This window comes from Alligator sinensis, unplaced genomic scaffold (assembly GCF_000455745.1).
Source record: "Alligator sinensis unplaced genomic scaffold, ASM45574v1 scaffold1024_1, whole genome shotgun sequence".
NCBI classification, from domain to species: domain Eukaryota; kingdom Metazoa; phylum Chordata; order Crocodylia; family Alligatoridae; genus Alligator; species Alligator sinensis.
In genome coordinates, this window is record NW_005842598.1 from 558,411 (window position 1) to 577,094 (window position 18,684).

Here is an 18,684-nt window from a genome sequence, read left to right on the forward strand (position 1 = left end):
GAAAAATAGGCATGAGATTAGAAGGTAACAAAACTACAGAGGAAGATAAACAGAACCAAAAAGAAAAATGTCCTTTGTTCATTTGAATGGCTTTCTGCTCCCAAGCCTTCTGCATGACTAATGCCATGCTGCAGTCTGTAAACCTCTTGGGCACATTATACAAACAAAGCATAACTCGGCCTGAACAAACAAAGGCCTAAGCAACAGTGATTGAATTCATCTTAAAACAACAAATCAATTCTTTCCTATTAATGCTCTAAATACCAGCGTAGGAGCACTGTCCTGTTGTAATAAACAGCCATGTGTTCAATTACCGTCTGTTTTCCCAACTACCGCTCTCTTCAGTAATTACACCATGCAATGCATTCTACATTGACATTATATTAATGTGCTGGGAGGAGAGATCTTAAATACGAATTAAATCAAGGCTAAACATTTCAGAGAACCTCACAGAGGCGCGCAGGCACTAGCAGAACATTATTTAGCAAGAAGGGGAGAGTATTCATCTGTTCTATCATTCTCTACTTTCATTCCCTCATTAAATAAATAAATAAATAAATAAAATGTCACTGTGAAAGAATGGCACTGCCCCAGAAGCATGTCATGGTTAACTTTATATTCTACCTCTTGAGATGCCCATTTTATCCAAGCGAAATCATCAGTAGTGTTTCATAAATGCATGCTTATGTCCCACTAGTGATAGCAACAACAACAAGGATGACATCTCTCTACAACAGCCAGGTGACAATAAGACAAACAGAAAACAAAACTTTCAGTATAAAGATGAAAGCAGAAGAATAAAGGGTCAAGAAAAGGTTCTTCACCCTTTTGCATAACTATCAAGCTCCGTTGAATATTGAATAGCACACAGCAAACAGACCAGACAAAAGATAGGATGAAAGATGTATTTACTTGTGCAGGGTTCCTTCCCCCTCCAATCTTTTTTTCCAATTCATATACACCCACACTGCACAGTTTGCATTGTGTTGTTAAATAACCAATAGCAACCTAGATGAAGCAGTGGAAGGGTTTCTATGATGCTGTCAAGCACCAGACAGATGCTTGGCAGCGTCAATATGGTTCTTTACATTAGGGTTGTGCCAAGGTTTTAAATAAAATAATAAAATAGTAATAACAATAATAACCCTTCTTTAAAAAAGGATGACAACATGAGTTAGTATGTGGATATGTTATATTTTTTTAAATCAATGGTATCTACCTACCAGGTTTTATTTCAGAAAGCCAAATTATCAGGGAAACAGAAAAAGTAGGGTTTGCTTTCTGCCCATATATAGATTGCAACAATTTCCATAAGGAAGAAGTAGCAAATTCTCAGGGTATAATAATAGCAGATTCTAGTCTCCTTACGATAAATGCTTATTGGTTCCTACTGAAGAGAGATTTCAGGGCTGTCTGACACGTGAAAAATGATAAACTTAAGAGGAATCAACCTTAAAATAAAATGCCCTAGATGCACAAAAATGTTTCTAGCCGAGGCTTGAGATGACGTAGAAATTCCAACATTCAGATGGAAATTAACTGTGAAATGGTTTTAGTCTGACTAAAATATAATGGACCAAATTTTGTCCCCCGACTCATAATGAGTGAGTTTAGAACAGGGGTGAGAAAAATGCGGCCTGGGGGCAAGATGCGGCCCGCCAGGCCATTCTATCTGGCCCACAGGGCCCCTAAAAACTTTAGGAAATTAACATTAATCTGCCCTTGGCTGCCTGTCATGTGGCCCTCAATGGCTTGCCGAAACTCAGTAAGCGGCCCTGTGCCCAAAATAATTGCCCGCCCCTGGTTTAGAGGGAGCTCTCAGATACTTAACAAATTAATGCTAACCTATGCTTCTCCTCACATCAATTTCTCAAGTGCAGAGACATCCGAACACTTTTTTTGCAAGCACTGCTGGGATTTTCTTGAGTAAATCCCAACTTTACTTTTATTCTAGAACTTTGAGACTCATGGGTTTTTCAGTAAAGTTATCAAACCTTGATCTCAGTGCAGAGGCAAAGCATCAGGTCAACCTGCAATATTTCTTTCAACCCAAAATGAAATGTTACACTCATTCTCAGATTATTTAATCTTTTTTTACTTAAAAAAACAGCAACTAGGCATACTTAAAAATAAAAATGTTATCTCCAAAAAATGTTGAAATACTTTATTTAGAAAATATCTACTGTAAATGCAAGTTTTTAAAACTTTACCTCAGCTGAAATTATTTGCTAAAATTTGCGAATAGCTTTAGTTCTCCTGAAATTCTACAAATTTATTAAGATGAACCCTATAATATCTGCTTCTGTTTTCAGCTTCTCCGGTTTCTAATACTCACATTAGAGAAACATCACACACAATACGATTTTTCTTGAGGCAACATAAAAACTACACATCTATAACATCTCATGGAAAAAAAGAGAAAAAAAATTAAAGGAGGTTCACCTTTCAAACACAGGCTTGTTTATAATGCAGAAGATGGATACACTCTCCTGTAAAATACCCAGCTCAAAATAACATATAAACCACATTAAAATAAGATCAAAGTAAAACACACACACAATAAAAATAATGAATTGTATCAAACTAAAATCTATGAGCCCACTTCATTAAGTGAGAAAGCAACTGAAAGTTTCTGTGAATCTTAGCCTGCTCCACACAGAGGCCTTTACATGCGTAAACAGAAGAAAGAAGGCATCCTTCTGAATAGCACATGACACAGACTGAGATGTAAAGCTAATCAGACAGTATGATAGGCCATCTTAATCAACTTCAAAAAGCCAATCCACATGCTCATCTCAACTAGCCTTTCCTTCCCAGATCACTCTCTCACTCATTTGGCCATATTTCCTCTCACTTATTTTCCATAAATAGTGCAGTTAAGAAAGAACACTGGGAGCTCTTCAGGTCTCAGTATTCTGGGCGCAGGTGGTATAGAAAACTTTGAAGTGAGCTCTCCACTAACTCTAGTGCTGGCCGTGCCTTGCCTGTAAGCAGCTCTTATTAAAAAAAGGACCAAGCACCCACTAGAACAAAACCAAGCAGGCCTATTTAATTAGGGCAAATGCTTGATATCCACTTCTTCATGTTAAACCACACAGCCACACAGGCCTGGGAGGTCTGATTAATTTTAATATGCATGGTCATGACAAGTGCCTCGGGGGTAAGGGAGAGGGAAAAAAAGCCCCACAAACCTTGTTGGCCTGACAAATAGGCTTCAGATAAACGCTGCGTATGTTGCCCAGATTAGAATGTTACTATGCAGCAAGGGCTTGAACCTTTAATATGAGGAACAAGAGGCCTGAGAAACAGGTGGCTGGCTCTTCACTCTTGAATAAATGACATCCCCCAAAGCTGTGGCTCATAAACTTACAAAAAGAGCTGGCACATTCCCTCATGTATATTTGTATATTAACAGTCTGGGTCAGAGGCTTCTCCAACAGTGATCCACATATTGAAAATGAAGCTCAAAATGCTTATGGCCTTGCCAAAAGAAAAAAAAAAAAAAGAACCACACAAGGAAAACAGACTGCCAGCCTATTTAGCTGAAACATTTTGGGGGCACCAAAGGCATTCAAATAAGTGGTGAGATTGGATAGAGGGACTGGCAAAGTGGGAAGCCAGTTGTCAGTTAAGCTCTTTTACATGGCAATGCAAAAGATAGGAAGTAATGGATACAGGGTTTGTTATTGCTGCTGCTTATTTGCTTTTGAGATTAATACATTCTGGAAAAAAATCTTAATTATGTGACCCATAAGAGGAGACTTTGTCTGTAAGACAGGGAAGGTGGGGGAAGGACTTCATTCTTTCTACAGAAAAATGGATTCCATGACAAACTAGAATCTCACTTGACCATAGTGCATTCCTTTTATATTTAAGATGCTGTATCATCATCTCAGATACCTTTATCAAAAGAGAAAAGAAAAATCCAAAAGCTGTGAACCTTTGAGGATGGAAGTGAGAGAGACTTAGAAGAGAATCTAAGTGAATTCGGAAAAAAAAAATCAAACATTCAAAAAGAACCATAACTATAAGGCTAAACTATTAGGAAGAAAATACTTAAATACTGAAGGTGACAAATGAACAAACTTCACTTTGAGCAAGTAAGAGCTGGCACAGCTTCAAAATCAGCTATCTCTGTTCTAAAGTTAAAGCATTCGTTAACAAAGATTTAAGTTACTGTGGCATTTAAGAACTTCTTTTCATATAGGTTTGTTTCATAAACTTTTTTTTTTTATCAGCAGTTATGTGAATGCACATTTCCATATGGTGGTGTCTTTGAAAGAAATGCAGGGAGGTTAGATGCTGGCTTGTTCTACAAGAGATATGTTGTCTGGTGACAGACTGCATAGATGAACATGTAACCACAATGCTCTTGGAGCATCCTTCCACAGCAGCAGGAGTGTGTGGAACAAAACTTAAAAGTACTCAATTGAAAAGTACCCTTGTTTGTCCTTCAGTAGAACAGCATTACAAAGCCTCTTCAGCATGTACTTTGTCAAAGGGATAGTGAGGAACCAAACAAAAGAAACTCAAACCTCAGCCAATTAGAGTATCCTTAGGCTTTTCCCCTGGATCTGTTCACTTTATTTTTTTCCCACCTCATCAGATGTGATTTAAAAACAAGAGTCTACATTTCAAAGGCCTCCCTTCTTGGTCCCATTAATGGCCTGCTTTGGAATTTATGGCTTAAGAAGAGGGAGACCTCTTGATTTCTTTATAAGAGGTGGTGATTAAAAGTTTCATAATATTAGAGGATATTTTGAGATCAAATTTCAACTAGAGAGCCTGAATCCAATATGGTTCACTTTTGCAGACTAAAAAACTGCTTAAAGAACAGCTATTTAAATTACCACAAGAACAGGTGTTGTGATTTATAATGTAAACTTAAACATCAAACAAAAATAGCCTTTAGGGGCTGTTCAGAAGACAAAAATCATGCCCCAGGGACCTCTCTCATCACTTTCTTTCCCACAAAATAATTACATGTAGCATTGCAGCACACTACAATGGATGAGACTATAATATTCACATCACCTATTAAAGCCATCCAAACACGTCAGAATAACCCCTTTAACCATATATCCATTATATATTTATACTTGTATTGCTATAACTCTATATTATTTATTTACAGTAGCACCTGCAATGTTCTATGTGCTTTCCAAACACTTAAGGATGACACCTGCTCAGAGAAGCCAAGTAGAAACAAACTGGTAGACAGAAAATAGGGGTGGGAAACAAGAATAGACACTGCAAAAAATTAACTCAATTCCCTGTTTGCAACATAGTAGAAAGGCTTTTAACAGGGGTTTCAGTGAGGAAAGGGCACTAGCCACTGTAGAGGAGTGACTGGGCACCCACGTGTACACATGTAGTCACACACAGACAGTATGATTGTTTAATGTCTGCAAGGTGCTTTATGTCCAGGTATCCATTTGCATACAGTATAGTCCATCCAAAAGTTTAAGTTCTGAGATTTGTGGGTACAGAAATTGCTACATCAAAAACTGATGAACTCAAAATCATTTTTAAAAGTTTCTGGGATATAAGAAGCCAAAAAAGCACTTAAACCCATTGCTAATTTTTGGCACACCATTAACTTAAGGAAAAAATTAATTTTCCATAAGTGTGGAGGGCATAAATTAAAATACAGGAATCCAATCCCGTTAATAGTGCAAAAAAAAGGTAAGTGGCTGCTTTGGTGTTTGCTTTCATGAACTTGTGTCAAGCTCAGGGACTTAAAAGAGATTCCATTTCATTTTTATAATTGAAGAGAAAACAGACAGACAGAGAGTCTCTGCTATCCTCTGATGCCTTAAGAAAATAGGAGGGAAAAAACATGCCTGTACTTCATTCGCCTAATGACTTTAGTTGCAAAAGGAATCCCATGGTCGAAGGACGACCCTTAGGGCAAGGGCTTGAGGTCTGTCACAGTATATAAGGCTTCTCCAAACCCACTCCATTATCTTCATTATTGTACACCAGGAATGAAAGGGGACTGACTCCTTTTCTGAAGTCTAAGTTAGAAAGGATGGGATGTTTCATGTAAAATAACATTGTATGACTCTGGTAATAGGTTTATGCCTTTGGGGGCCTGAATACTAAAGCAGCATACAAGGATTTTCTGCAGAACTTTTAAAAGTGGGGAAAAATACTGTGCATCTTCAATGAGTAAAACTCCACAGATTTAATATTTGTTAAGTGCTGCACATTTACACATTGTAAAGGTTTATTCTCCATAGCACACTTGCATAAGGGAAGAGCAAAATGGTACAGTGAGAAAAATACTGAGAATGAGGTCCCAAAATGAAGCAGAAATCACAAAAAAGCAGGCACTTTATGAACAGAAAGCAAGAAGTGGACAAACTTGTACATATCTCTGAAATGACTAGATAAGTTGAATTCCCCATGTGGGGGGTTTTACAAGTGAAAATATTCAGCAAAAACATTATTTAGATCATTATATAATTATATAGCAATGCTACCTCTTCCAATCAGCATGTGTGCACATACACAGTACACACAACATGACAAATAAAAGAGTTAATTTCCATACAATTTTGCAAATGATCATTTGCAGTCAAATTGCATAGCTTGCAATGTTTTATGTTCATCTTGTAAGAGATATGTATGCTATCATTAACTGATTCCTCTCTGCTAAAAAAAATAATCTTCCTAACAAGTTCAGTCCTTGTACTATTCTTTTGGAACACCTGATCTTTGGATCAGGCCCTAAACTTGCCTATCCAATATTTCTCTGCTGTCCCAATTTTGAAGAAACAATTAATATCCTGCAAGCGAAATTTACTAGACTATCTGGGGTCCTAATTTATATTTTGGGATATAAGCGATGCCATGACACTGCATCACGTCACATCATAATATCACAATAATTATAGTATCTCATATAATTTCATTACAATATTGTGATGTTGATTTCAGAATATTATGATATTGTATTACAATATGTTGGTGTAAATGTTACAATATTGTGACTTTCACAGTTGTGGTAAACTCTTCAGATGCACAACAGTCAAAAGTCTCAGTCAGAATCCTTCTAGAGGTCCCAATCACCCTTCTGTAAATTAAGAGTTAATCTGCTCCTAGTTTGTTGTTTGAATGTTTTACTAACATGTTTCCTACAGTGATTCTAAATGCATTTTCATATGACAGAAACAAAAAGTGCAGCACATTCTACGAGGCAAAATAGATAAATGTGTATGTGCTCGTGTGTGTGTGTGGACGAAGAAATGGGAGTTTCTCTCATTTCTAGACTCACGAAGATTCAAGGAAATTGTACTCAATGAAAATTCCATAACTGGCACAATGGTTCTTCTCTCTTCCCAGAGAGAAACCAAGGAGTTTTATTACTAATGTTTATAAAATGGTAATACTTAACCAAAACCGTAACCTCATTGTGCAGTGGTCTGCAAACTATCAAGACTCAAATCTGGTACTGATACATACAGCACCATCTACTGTTGTTATCTGCACAGAGTACAGAGCACCACTTATCAATGCCCCTACACATAGAGAAAACATGTATATGATACTTGACTAACAACTAGCAATGGCAGGAATCTTCACACTTCAAGTCTGTCAAGAAAACCTGACAGTAGCTACAAGAATGTCTGAAAGTGGAAGTGGTTACAAGAGTAAGCTAGCTTTTGGTGGAGAACTGAGGGTGCAACTTCCCCTCCCCTCCCTATTAGCTCCTGGAAAAAAAAATCAAACTGGCTGAAGGAAGGAGGGTGAGCTCCTTAAGATGACATACCTGCCCCCCCCCACACACCTTTCAGTGCTCTTATGCAAGTCTAATTTTCTTCCTAGCCAACTCATCTCAGTGGCCTCCTTTTGTTTGATATCCCAATTCCCATTCTCCTCTAACTTCTGAACTTTTGTTAGCTTGCTTTTAGGGAGGACGGGGGTAACCCTGTTTTCTATTCTTTTTCTTTCCTGGATGGGGAGTAAGCAGAGACATGAATATGGCACCCTTATAATGATTTAAGTAGGGCTTAATGAAATTTTCATCACAACCTGCTGTTCATTTTAATGGCCTTTGAAAGACAATAGAACAATGGCTAGAGAGAAGAAAAGATTTTCTGTTGCATACATTTGTAAAGCCAACATTCAGTTGCTTCTCCCCCTCCCCCTTCCCAATCTCTTCACAAAGCTGTAGATCTTTTGTTTGTACTGTATATATTCATTTTAGTGGAGCTGAGATAATGCACAAGCTCTGTAACCATTCTCATGTCTAACTGTGGCCTTTCCTTAATGGAGTCTGTGGAGCATGCACAACCTCCCACTCAACACCGTATTTACATATTGCCCAGAAATCCCTTCTCCCTGCCATCCCATAAATAATCTGGCCTTTTCTTTTCCCCATTGCCCTACACATAGACACAATATAGAAGGTCTTTTCCACTCAAAGGCACAAGATAGGTCATGGCTGTAAAGTCAGCATAAATGCAAACCAGAATGTTCCAATTTATTTAATACTTTAAAAAAATGCTAAACGTCATTTGTTTTCCAGCAGACTCTCACTGAAGGCCCCATTCAAGAGGAGAAGACTAATTTACAATCATGTCATGTGTACAAATATGCAAGAATGGGGCTATGCTTGCATTTGTAGTTTCACAAGCCAATTTTCTTTAAATATAGAAGTTGTCCAAACTTCTGCCACAACTTTTCAAACTACAAACACCATCAATTCATACTCAGGGTATTTCGGGGAGGAGAAGTGGGGGTGGGGTGGGGAACAGAGGGCTTTGAGGGTAAGATTTTTCCACTTAAAAAATTTTTTTTTACAGAAGCATATACAGATACAAATTCAGGTCATGATTAGTACTGCAAGGAAAATTAAGAAAGAAGTAGCAGTAGGTTCACATAAGGGTACCAAATCCCTGGAAGCCTTGAAATAAATAAAGATGGTCAAAACAGCTACAATGATATTTTCTGAATGTTTCAGGGGAGTGTAATGGTATCTGGAGACTTTTGCTTTTAGGTCACTGGCTTGAATCTAGTTCAGGCTAACAGGGATTGAACATATTTCCTATCTGAAAGCTGTTCTGTGGTCCTTGTGAAGGGTGATGTCCATTGGTACTGTAGCAGATGACTGAAGGGGTACAGACTCCAGTACTAACTCAAATCTGAGAAGTGATCCCCAAATGTTATGATAGAAGAATGTAGGGGAAGCTTGTCCTGAATCTGCTAATACAGTTCCTGTACTGTAGATAAACAGGATTATGAATGAGGGCACACTTGATCCAAGAGCTTTCATGTGTACCAAATTCTCGATTCTGTCCTTCAAATACTGGCTGTGTCTACATGAGTATATATGTATTTTTTCAAAAATGTGCCTTCATTAATAACATTGTTTCCAATTCCATAGGTGATAATGATGTTGGAGCCCTCATGTAGATGACTCACAGGCTGTCACCATTGTAGTTAACACCATACCAATTGTCCTGCTCTGAGTAGACTTGTGGTTCATGGAGTGATGGTGTTGGCTCACCTTTACACAGCCAAGCAGTGGTCCATGAGGGAGAAGCTGAACAAGTGCTGGAAATAATAGGACACTCCTGGAAATTATTCTTAATGAAGGTGAGCCTAGGGTTTAATTTTGCCAGCAAAAAAAGGCAAAGAAAGCGGGAAATGGGGAGAAGATAAGATACCCAAAGGAAAAAAAATCATAGAAAATTTGTCTAATTCCCCACGCATTACCTTCTGGCTCATTTTTGATGAGTTCTTCCATTTTCCTCTGCTTTAGGGTATCTACAACATCTGCTAGGCTCCCTTTGCGCCTTTCAGGGGTTCCCAGAGCTGTGCTGGACAATGACTCTCCACTCTGACGCCCACCTTCTTCTGCCTTCAGGGGTGAGGTAGATGAGTTGTGCGGGGCAAATGAAGACATCACTTTATTGCCATCAACTTCCTGAAAGAGGAGAGACATCAGATGAAACAATTTAGGGGGAAAAAGAAAGAAAAAGAACGAAAGAAAGAAACAACCCTTTGTTCTTTGAGTTCATTGCTGTTTGTTCTTCTGTTGAAACCTTTCAAAAGAAATGCAATGCTTCAAAAACATCCAGAACAAAGCCTCTCCATAAAGGATAAACCAAGATTACAGGCTGAAGTGAGCAAAGATCAGCTTGCAGGAGAAAAACATAAAATACAGTTTTTCTCTAATTGAGGAGAAGTGTTGCACTTATAGGTTTTCTAATAACAATGATATTGATTACCTTTAATTGTTTGCTCTTTTACAGCTTTCTATGTGCAATCTTCAATTTTTTCCCTAGGACCATTAATTTCCTGCCTTTTAAAGTACTTAATGCCATGATGGCTAGTTGCTGTTGGAAATGAAATAACAATCAGATATTAAATGCCCTGCACTATATGATTTTTTTAACTCACAGTTCAAGTAGCTCTCCCATCTCTAAGGGAAGAAGCAATCATTTTACAGTTTCTAATTCATTTTCTTTTCTCCTCCTTCACCTAACACCCTCATCCCTTTTAAAGAAATTTTCTACAAAGGTGGTCCTAATGACACTCATAGGTGGCACAGTGACACAAGAGCATGATTTTCTAGTATATAGGCACACTCCTTCTTACATTAAAGTCAACAGGAGCTTTCTCATTGACTTTAGTGGGAATCTAATCTGGCTCCAATACCTACAAACTTACATTCATTAATGTGAGACTTTTCTTTCCCTCTGCTTCTCCTAGTATGTAAACCAATTTCCTCTGCATTACTGATTCTTATTTATGTGTAACTCTAATCCTTTCTTCCTATGTTAGGACCAAATATTGCAAATACTTAGGTATCCCATTTAAATATGGGATTTCAATGTCTTCAATGAAGATCATAATTTCATTACACAATGGGTGCATCTACATGTGCAATAATGTATTTACAAGTACTACCCTGCTGCCAAGTTTATGGTAATCTTTCTCTCTCTTTCTCTGGAGCTAATTAGTAAACTCCACAGTAAATGTTTCATGTAGGCACACCCAATGTGCATTATATTACCTAATGTTGCAAAAATAATTATATCTGTTATCTATTTTCAGTGGTTTATTCTATTTGGGTTTTTCTGTTCTCCTTTAGCTCCAATTGAATCCACAGAATATGTCCTTATTCTTTGTATAGCAGGTGCCCATTAAATACTGCTGTTTCTAAAAATATCAGTGGACAGAATTCTGAAAGCAGTTCTAGATCATTTTTAAAATATCCAAATTGTTTTTAGAATTCGTTGTCACAGGGTTGGATAACGACCTGTTAGCCGTTTGAGTAAAATCTTCCACAACAGATTTTAACTAATTATTTTCACTGGCTCAAATTTTGCACTCTTTATTTACTGAAAAGGTGAGCTGTCGGTTAAAAAAAACAACCCAAAAGCATTTCCATAATGGTTTTTAATACAATTTAAGCAAAATTTGAAGCCTAAAAATTGTAGGAAAAATCAATAATGTTGATTTTTCAAAGAACATTTTGTTTTTGGCAAAAAGACAATTTTGTATTTTAAAAAACCCTCCTTTTTGACCAGCTAGTTACACTTCTGGCCTTCTGGACTGACTTCAGAAGTTCTTTGAGATCAGAATGTGGCCCATTATTTGCTCCAATAGCCTTACCTAATGGGAGCCTCTCTATTGATATGAGTTTGTTTTGGATCAGGATCTAAAAAATAGTCTGTTCCAATTTGACAGAAACACTCCTTTTCTTGAACCTTCCCACAGGTTTGGCCTGTACTTGAAAAATTATCTTTTGCTAACAAAAGGTTTCAATAATGCATAGCGTTAACTTGGACGTGAACAGTTTTACTGCAAGTGTGGACCAGAATGATAAATGTTCAAATGTTGGTCCAGACTTGCAAGTTAGCTACCTTTAGCATTAGGTCAAGTTTGACTTGTCATTCCTACCTATTGTCATAAAGCTGCATTTTTTTTCTCTCATCGGCAAGGTCAAAAGAAGAAATATTCTGAAAAGTTTCTTACTTGTTTGCCCTCTCAAGACAAAGCTGTGAACTGCTTTCCTTGGTTATAGTAACTTGACTCAGCCTATGTCATCGAGTATCTCTAGGAATAAGTATTGCTAGCAATTTTACAAAGAGTTCCTTGTTTTTATTCCAAATTGGGCCTCCAAAATAATCATGCATTATTTTGTATATGTCATATATCACACATAAAGGGGCAAGAAGCATTTGCCACAGGGGCTTATTAATCAAGAATTCTTAACTGTTCTTTCTCTGTCTTTTTGTAATGATTTTTAATCTGATGTGATATCTAAATAAAACAGCAAACTGATTTTTGCCTTTTTTATTTTGGGTATGTACAGATACTGATGTAATGATAACTTCTGGTTGTGTAAATAGCACAAAAGGAAAATACAAGTACCAAGGTAGCTAGACAGATGACCTGATAGCAGGAAATATAACTCAGATCTGAGCCCTGGATATATTTCAAATGAATAAACATCTGTGAAATAAAGTATAATTTAAACATCCTGCTTCAAAGGTAAATTGTTTCCATTTCTTGTAAAAACTACTTTGCTTCTATGTGTACATACGTAGTGCTTGGATGTACATATACTAGCTGTTTATATGGAAGTGTTATATATTGAATGCTGCACTTAATTGAAACATGCATTTTAGAGCCATAGCTGAATTCAAGTTCTAGCACTAAGGAATACCAGTGAATTCTTAATCCAAAAAGATCTGGGCCATACATTTACTGTGATATTTGCCATCTAAAAGGATCTATTCTCCTCCCAGTATGTAGGAAGAGATGCACACTGCATATTAGTACTAATGAGACTGACGTGTGTAAACTTCAGCAAATCAAAAACAACAAACTTTACCAGACCATGATTTTTTAAAATAAAATCATGTTACAACACAACTTGAAATGCTTAGTTACTATCTTCATTTTCTATTTCATTTTATTCTATTGCACTCAATTATCAGTAAACAAAAATGAAACAAAAGCACATTAATGGTTAAGGGGAATTCCCTAAACAGATATCTCTTGTTAATGGCTATATGAAGCTAAAAAAAAAAAAATGTTGAGAATCCTTAAGAAATCATACCAGGCATGATAATTAAAAAATCCCACTAAAAATACAGGGCAAATTTCTTAGAGACAAGAAAGGTTTCTTCAAACCTGTCTAAAATTTTCTGCACGAGTGAGATTTAGTAGGTTTCTCTTTTTAAAACACAAATCCACACAACTTCACTCTGAGAGAAAAGCAATTTACAGTTTTGTAATGGGTGTCATAAAAAAATCTAAATAGATGCTATGGTAGGAAATGTTTATGGAGTTCAAGAAACTGCACAAATATTAAAAGTCCCAGTCACCACAACAATAGAAAACTAGACACTTGCTATTTCACTCAGGAAAATTCTGTCTGCTATGTAACCATTTCACCTGTTCAAGTTTGATTACATTTCAGCCTCTGGCACTGTTAATCCCTGTAACAGTTTTATGTAGTTAGCAGCTGTTTTATGCATGGGGTTCTATTGTTCATTTACATTGTGAACTGCCTGCTAATGTGTGCTGGCACAACACTCAATCAAACTCTGAACTGGGACTGTACTCACCAGCACCTGATGTAGTTGTTTCTTGTTTTCCCCACTTCAGATGGCAGCCAGAAACCTACAAAGATTGTGTTTGATAGAGACACACTGTACTTTTTCTCCCCCAACCATGAAAACCAGACTGACCCAAGATTTATCTTCTGCTTCTGTCCAGAGCTGGAGCCCAGAGAAAGACGTGTTCATGTATATGAAAGTGGCCAGTATATTGCCAAACAAGTTTCCACCTATGGAAGAATATCTCTTCCAAGGTTTAATGATAAAACAGACTTCTGCCCTTTCAGGATGAGGTCAATAATCTTCCTTTGTTAATCTTGGGCAAGCTTTACTTAATCTAGCCCCCTTGTCACCTTTGTGATTGACAGGAAAAGTCATGTCACTGGACAATGGACTTACCCTCCGTGAGCAATATCTTTTTAAAGATTACACAATGTTACCTTTGCTCTCATAAAAAGTGCAAACATTTTTCTGTTAAGAGAACTTCATTCATTCCAACTGTATCTTTAAAAATAGTCTGGTTCCATTTCCAGGATCTGATTCAGACCCTTTTCCAATTTTAAGAAGCAATGGTGTGGTATTTATTGAAAGAACAGGCTGCATATGTCTCAGTGAGATTTCTCAAGTATTTTTTAGTGTTCCAGGTAGATCTTGGCCTCTCGTTTTAGCCTCTAGATCCCAAGGATCATCTACAGCTTCTCAACCCCTAATCTGAAATTAAACCCAGACGTGCAGAAAACTTGTTCCTGTGATATTAAAATTGTATTCCAAACCAACCAATAACCAAAACAAAAGGAAATTCAGAGAAATTGTTAGTTATCTCCATATGCTATGCAAGGATGATGCATCTGTAGTATAAAATGATTATGGAAAGGAGGCTTTCGGGGATGCAGCCAAAAGCACCTGGAAAAAGATACCTATGTCTTTGAAGCAAGCACTACTATAGCTTGATTTTAAGAAGCAGATGATCCTTTAGATTAAAAGTAACATAACATTTTTAAGTTGGACTTTTGCCCATATTTTGCTTTTTTATAGCATTTAAAGAAGACAAGATAGTAATCTTTCCCCTCTCCATTATACATTTAGCTCCTAGGGTACATGGAGTACCCTAAATCAGTGTTCCTCAGGCTTTTCCTGTTCAAGGCACACTTACACTAATAAAAATTTTCTGCGACACACTGTTTAAGGCATTGTCCATCCCTGTGCTTATGAGAGCATTACAGCTCATTGCCACAGCAAAATTCCACAGCACACCTGTTCATTTCTGATGGCACACCATTGTGCTGCGGCACGTTAGTTGGGAAACACTGCCCTAAATGACTGTGTAAGAACTGATGGCTTCAGCAGAAAAAAGACGGCAACTGTGAAGGCAAGGGATTTTCAACAGACTACTTAAAAAAGTGTTTGCCTTTTATTTACACCTATTTAACTTCAACATCTAATACATGTTTTGGAGAAAGGATGTCTTTGTCAAGGACTGAACATCCAGAGTACTTCAAGTAAAAGAGACTGAGAAAGAGAGAGAGAGATCATCATAAAACGTGGAAGACCTACCTTAAAGACCTCATCCAGCAAAAATGAGAAAGACCAAACCTGACATTCTTGATATTTCCATGTTTTAATACAAATACACATACAGAAAGAAATACCTCTCCCCCTCTTTTTCAAAACCTTTTAAGCCTATCTTGTATAATATCAAGAAACAAAATACACCATTTTTAAAAATTCCATCAATTATAAGAAATGTCACAGGAAATCTTAAACTTAAGACAAGTATTTGATTTAAGACCAAGTGGATTTTCAACAGGAATTGTGCTCCTAAATCACTTAGGTGGATTTTAATATTCCCTCCCAGAGAGTCCTGTACTATATGGTTTTTGATGTCCTGAGGGTCTTGCTATAACTATGCCCAGTGGAGACTGTACCCCTGGCATTTGAGAGAACATGAAATGCATATTTCCTGAGGCTCTCCCAGCAAACGCATTTAAAACAAAAATGTAGGATTTCTTTGTTTCCACCTTATATCTAAACAAGTCTTTTGTCTATGATTGTCCTTATGGAGAGCACTGTTAATCAGTGACAAGAAATGAAATGAAAGGAGCAGTATTTGAGGGTATCTGAACAAGGCAATAAAGGACACCTGGAGCAAGAGAGAGACCATGTACAAAACAGAATGGAAAAAATGGATAAAGACATGGTTATGAAGTCAGGACTGGGCAGAACATGGGGCTGGCAATGGATAAAGGAGGAAACAAAACTGAAGGGAGAAATTAGTATAAATTCAGGGTCTTATTCAGTAACAGACCCATGGAAACAGCCCACTGTACTCACACACATATTCTTTAAAGAATTAGGTTCTCAAAAGTGAGGAAGAGTGGCTGATATGTAATACAGAAGTGGAGATAAAGACAGTCACCATTTCTGTAGAGTTGGTTAAAGAGATCATAGTTATAGGCGAGAAACATTTTAGCTACATTGTTTTGAAGAGGGTTAAGAAGGACTCTGTTTAGTTAAGAGATGTTCTAACCAGTAAATACATAGCTACACATATTTACTAGGGATGTGCAAAGCTTCAGTCCCTGTTTCATTTTGGCAGAGATTCAGCCTGATTCAGTGCCCAAATCTCCAAATCTAAAATGAATCAGGAGACCCTTTAATCTCTCTGAATCAAATTAGAACTCTCCAAATTGATTTGGAGAGATTCAGCGATTCGGGCATAAACACAGCTTTAAATGTTTTTTCTACATACCTGAAGGTACCAGGCGGCTTGTGAATGCTATGATGCTGGGGCGCATGGAGTGTCCCACAGGAAGGGGTGGGGGCAGTGCCCTCAGCAGCAGACCCAGAAGTGGACCAAAAGCACTTCCAATCCACTTCCAGGTCTGCTGGAGAGCATGCAGGGCTCCCCACTCCCTGCCTCCCTGGCCCCCCAGTCCTGTGGGACGCTCTATCTGCCCCACCACTGCAGCGTTCACGAGCTGTGCCTGGTACCTCGAGGTATGTAGAAAAAACATTTAAAGCTGTGTCTATGACTGAATCGTTAAATCTCTGAAACAGCATCAAATCTTCAGATTCGGATTTGGTCAAATCAAATCAGGGACAGTGATCCAAATCAGTGAATTGAATCACTGTCCCTGATTTGAGCCGAATCTGAATCAACTAGGGCCCATTTCACACACCCCTAATATTTACTTACAAAGACCAGCTTACACTCAAATTAAATTAAAATTGATTTAAGAAAGAAATTTCTCTTGGCTCTGCTTAACATGGAGTATTTTGGGTTTTCTATGGACACTTATTTTAGAATTGTCATGAATTATCAGGCTTTTTGAAGAGTATATCTAGTTCCTTATCTAACACATTGATACATCACTTGGCATTGGATTCCTTTCTGGCCATTATTGCTGCTTCCCTCTGTGTTCAAATAAAGTATTCTAGTGTCTATTTAATGATCTCTACCACCAAACTACATTGTGTTGGCAGGAGTTTGGACATGATAATCCAACATATATTTTCATTTCTATGATCCTCATGAAACATGGTTTAATAACTAAGTACAGGATTTGGAAGAAGGGAATCCGGTCTGGAGGGCATTTTGAAAACAGCACTATATTTTATTTCATGTTTGTGGAACCCATAGGCTTTATTTTATTGTTTTTACCCAAACTCTTTTCTTAATCTTTTGTTTAGGTCATCATGAAGTGTTCCTTGTATAAAGAAAGAAATTGCATATTTTGGGTGAGGGATGTTAAGAATAGCAAAAATAATAATGCTAACAATTTTACATTGTGTAACAGATCACAGCAGTGATGTCACACACCGTTATTTCCCATTTTCCTAAAATTCTCCTCTTTATTCAAAAACACCAATCTCCAGAATGAAATGTAGGTTTTCACTTGCTCTTGAAAACACTTAATAAACAAAAGTGGCATTTTGAGAATTGCTAATATGTTAACTACAACCTGTAAAAACAAAGAACATTTTGTACTATGACAGCCTCGTTATCTTCTTGCTAGTGATCTGTATGTTTAAAAACAATAAATAAAACCCTGAAAAAGCACTTTAAGACATTTATGATCTGTTTCCGGAGGGTAAGGTCTTATGGGTGATCTTTACACAAAAATAAGACTGCTCATCAAAACTGCTTGGCTTGTCTTCAGTAAGTATTGAACTCTTCTGCTATTTGGAACTGACATGGTATAAAATGAACATAGTTTTAAAACTTAAAATTACTAATTTTCATAACTGATTAAATATACCCTTGTTGTTAGAAAGTATAGACTGTTGTAACATACCATTTTACTATGTAAAAAACCCAGTTATAATGCTGACCTATTCAAGGAATGGGAAAGAACAATTTAAACGGAAATCAAGTGATACAAATAAACAAAGATACCATAGGCTGACAATAACAGAAGGCTTCCATTTTTTCTGTATTTTCAGCATGTTATGATTGAATAAAACTTACAGATGGGAAACAGCTGAAAGATCACCTCCCTCCTTAGTGGCCAATGGAAGATTGTTCCTTAAGGGCCAGATTCCAGATGAATCCCTCAAAAAGGGGAATGACTGGGGAATTAAGTAAAATACTTCATGCTTTCCCACAGTCATGCAAGGCTTGGCCAGACTTGCAACCTCTGTGCTGGAGGCCACCAGGCCTTATATGGGGACAGCAGTGTTTCAATGGCGGGAATGAAGAAGAGAGAACATATAGTGCATTCATGAGGGCCTGCAACAGCCTGCGCCTTTTTACTAGGACCCTGATTATCAAGGAGAAAATACCTTTAATGCACCTCCTGAGGCAGTGTAAATCTATCAAACATCTAATGCAAGGCTGTGCCTATAAGACAATCCATTCAAAGTTGTTTCATCCAGGCTATTTAAAATGATTCACACAATGGAAGTTTCCCTACGCTTGTGAGTATGCTACACATTAAAAAACCTAATTGTTAAGAAATGTTTCCTGATATTCAACATAAATTTTCCTTTCTTTTATTTCAACCCATTACTCCACTTACATCCCCTTCTTAGCACCTTGAACAATTCTTCTCTTCTGTCCGTACTCTTCACATTTTTAAGATGTTAGCATAACCTCTTTTAG

The 18,684-nt window shown here is 37.3% G+C and overlaps 1 protein-coding gene across 2 annotated transcripts in view; it reads right to left on the reverse strand.

Annotated features, from left to right (window-relative positions):
- Positions 1 to 18,684, reverse strand: part of SOX5 (SRY-box 5) — a 404,814-nt gene that overhangs the window by 304,371 nt on the left and 81,759 nt on the right. For both annotated transcript variants that reach the window (XM_025214719.1, XM_025214720.1), the window contains exon 3: positions 9,724 to 9,934. In XM_025214719.1, the coding sequence (XP_025070504.1) occupies positions 9,724 to 9,934 (211 nt within the window). The remainder of the gene's footprint in view (positions 1 to 9,723; positions 9,935 to 18,684) is intronic.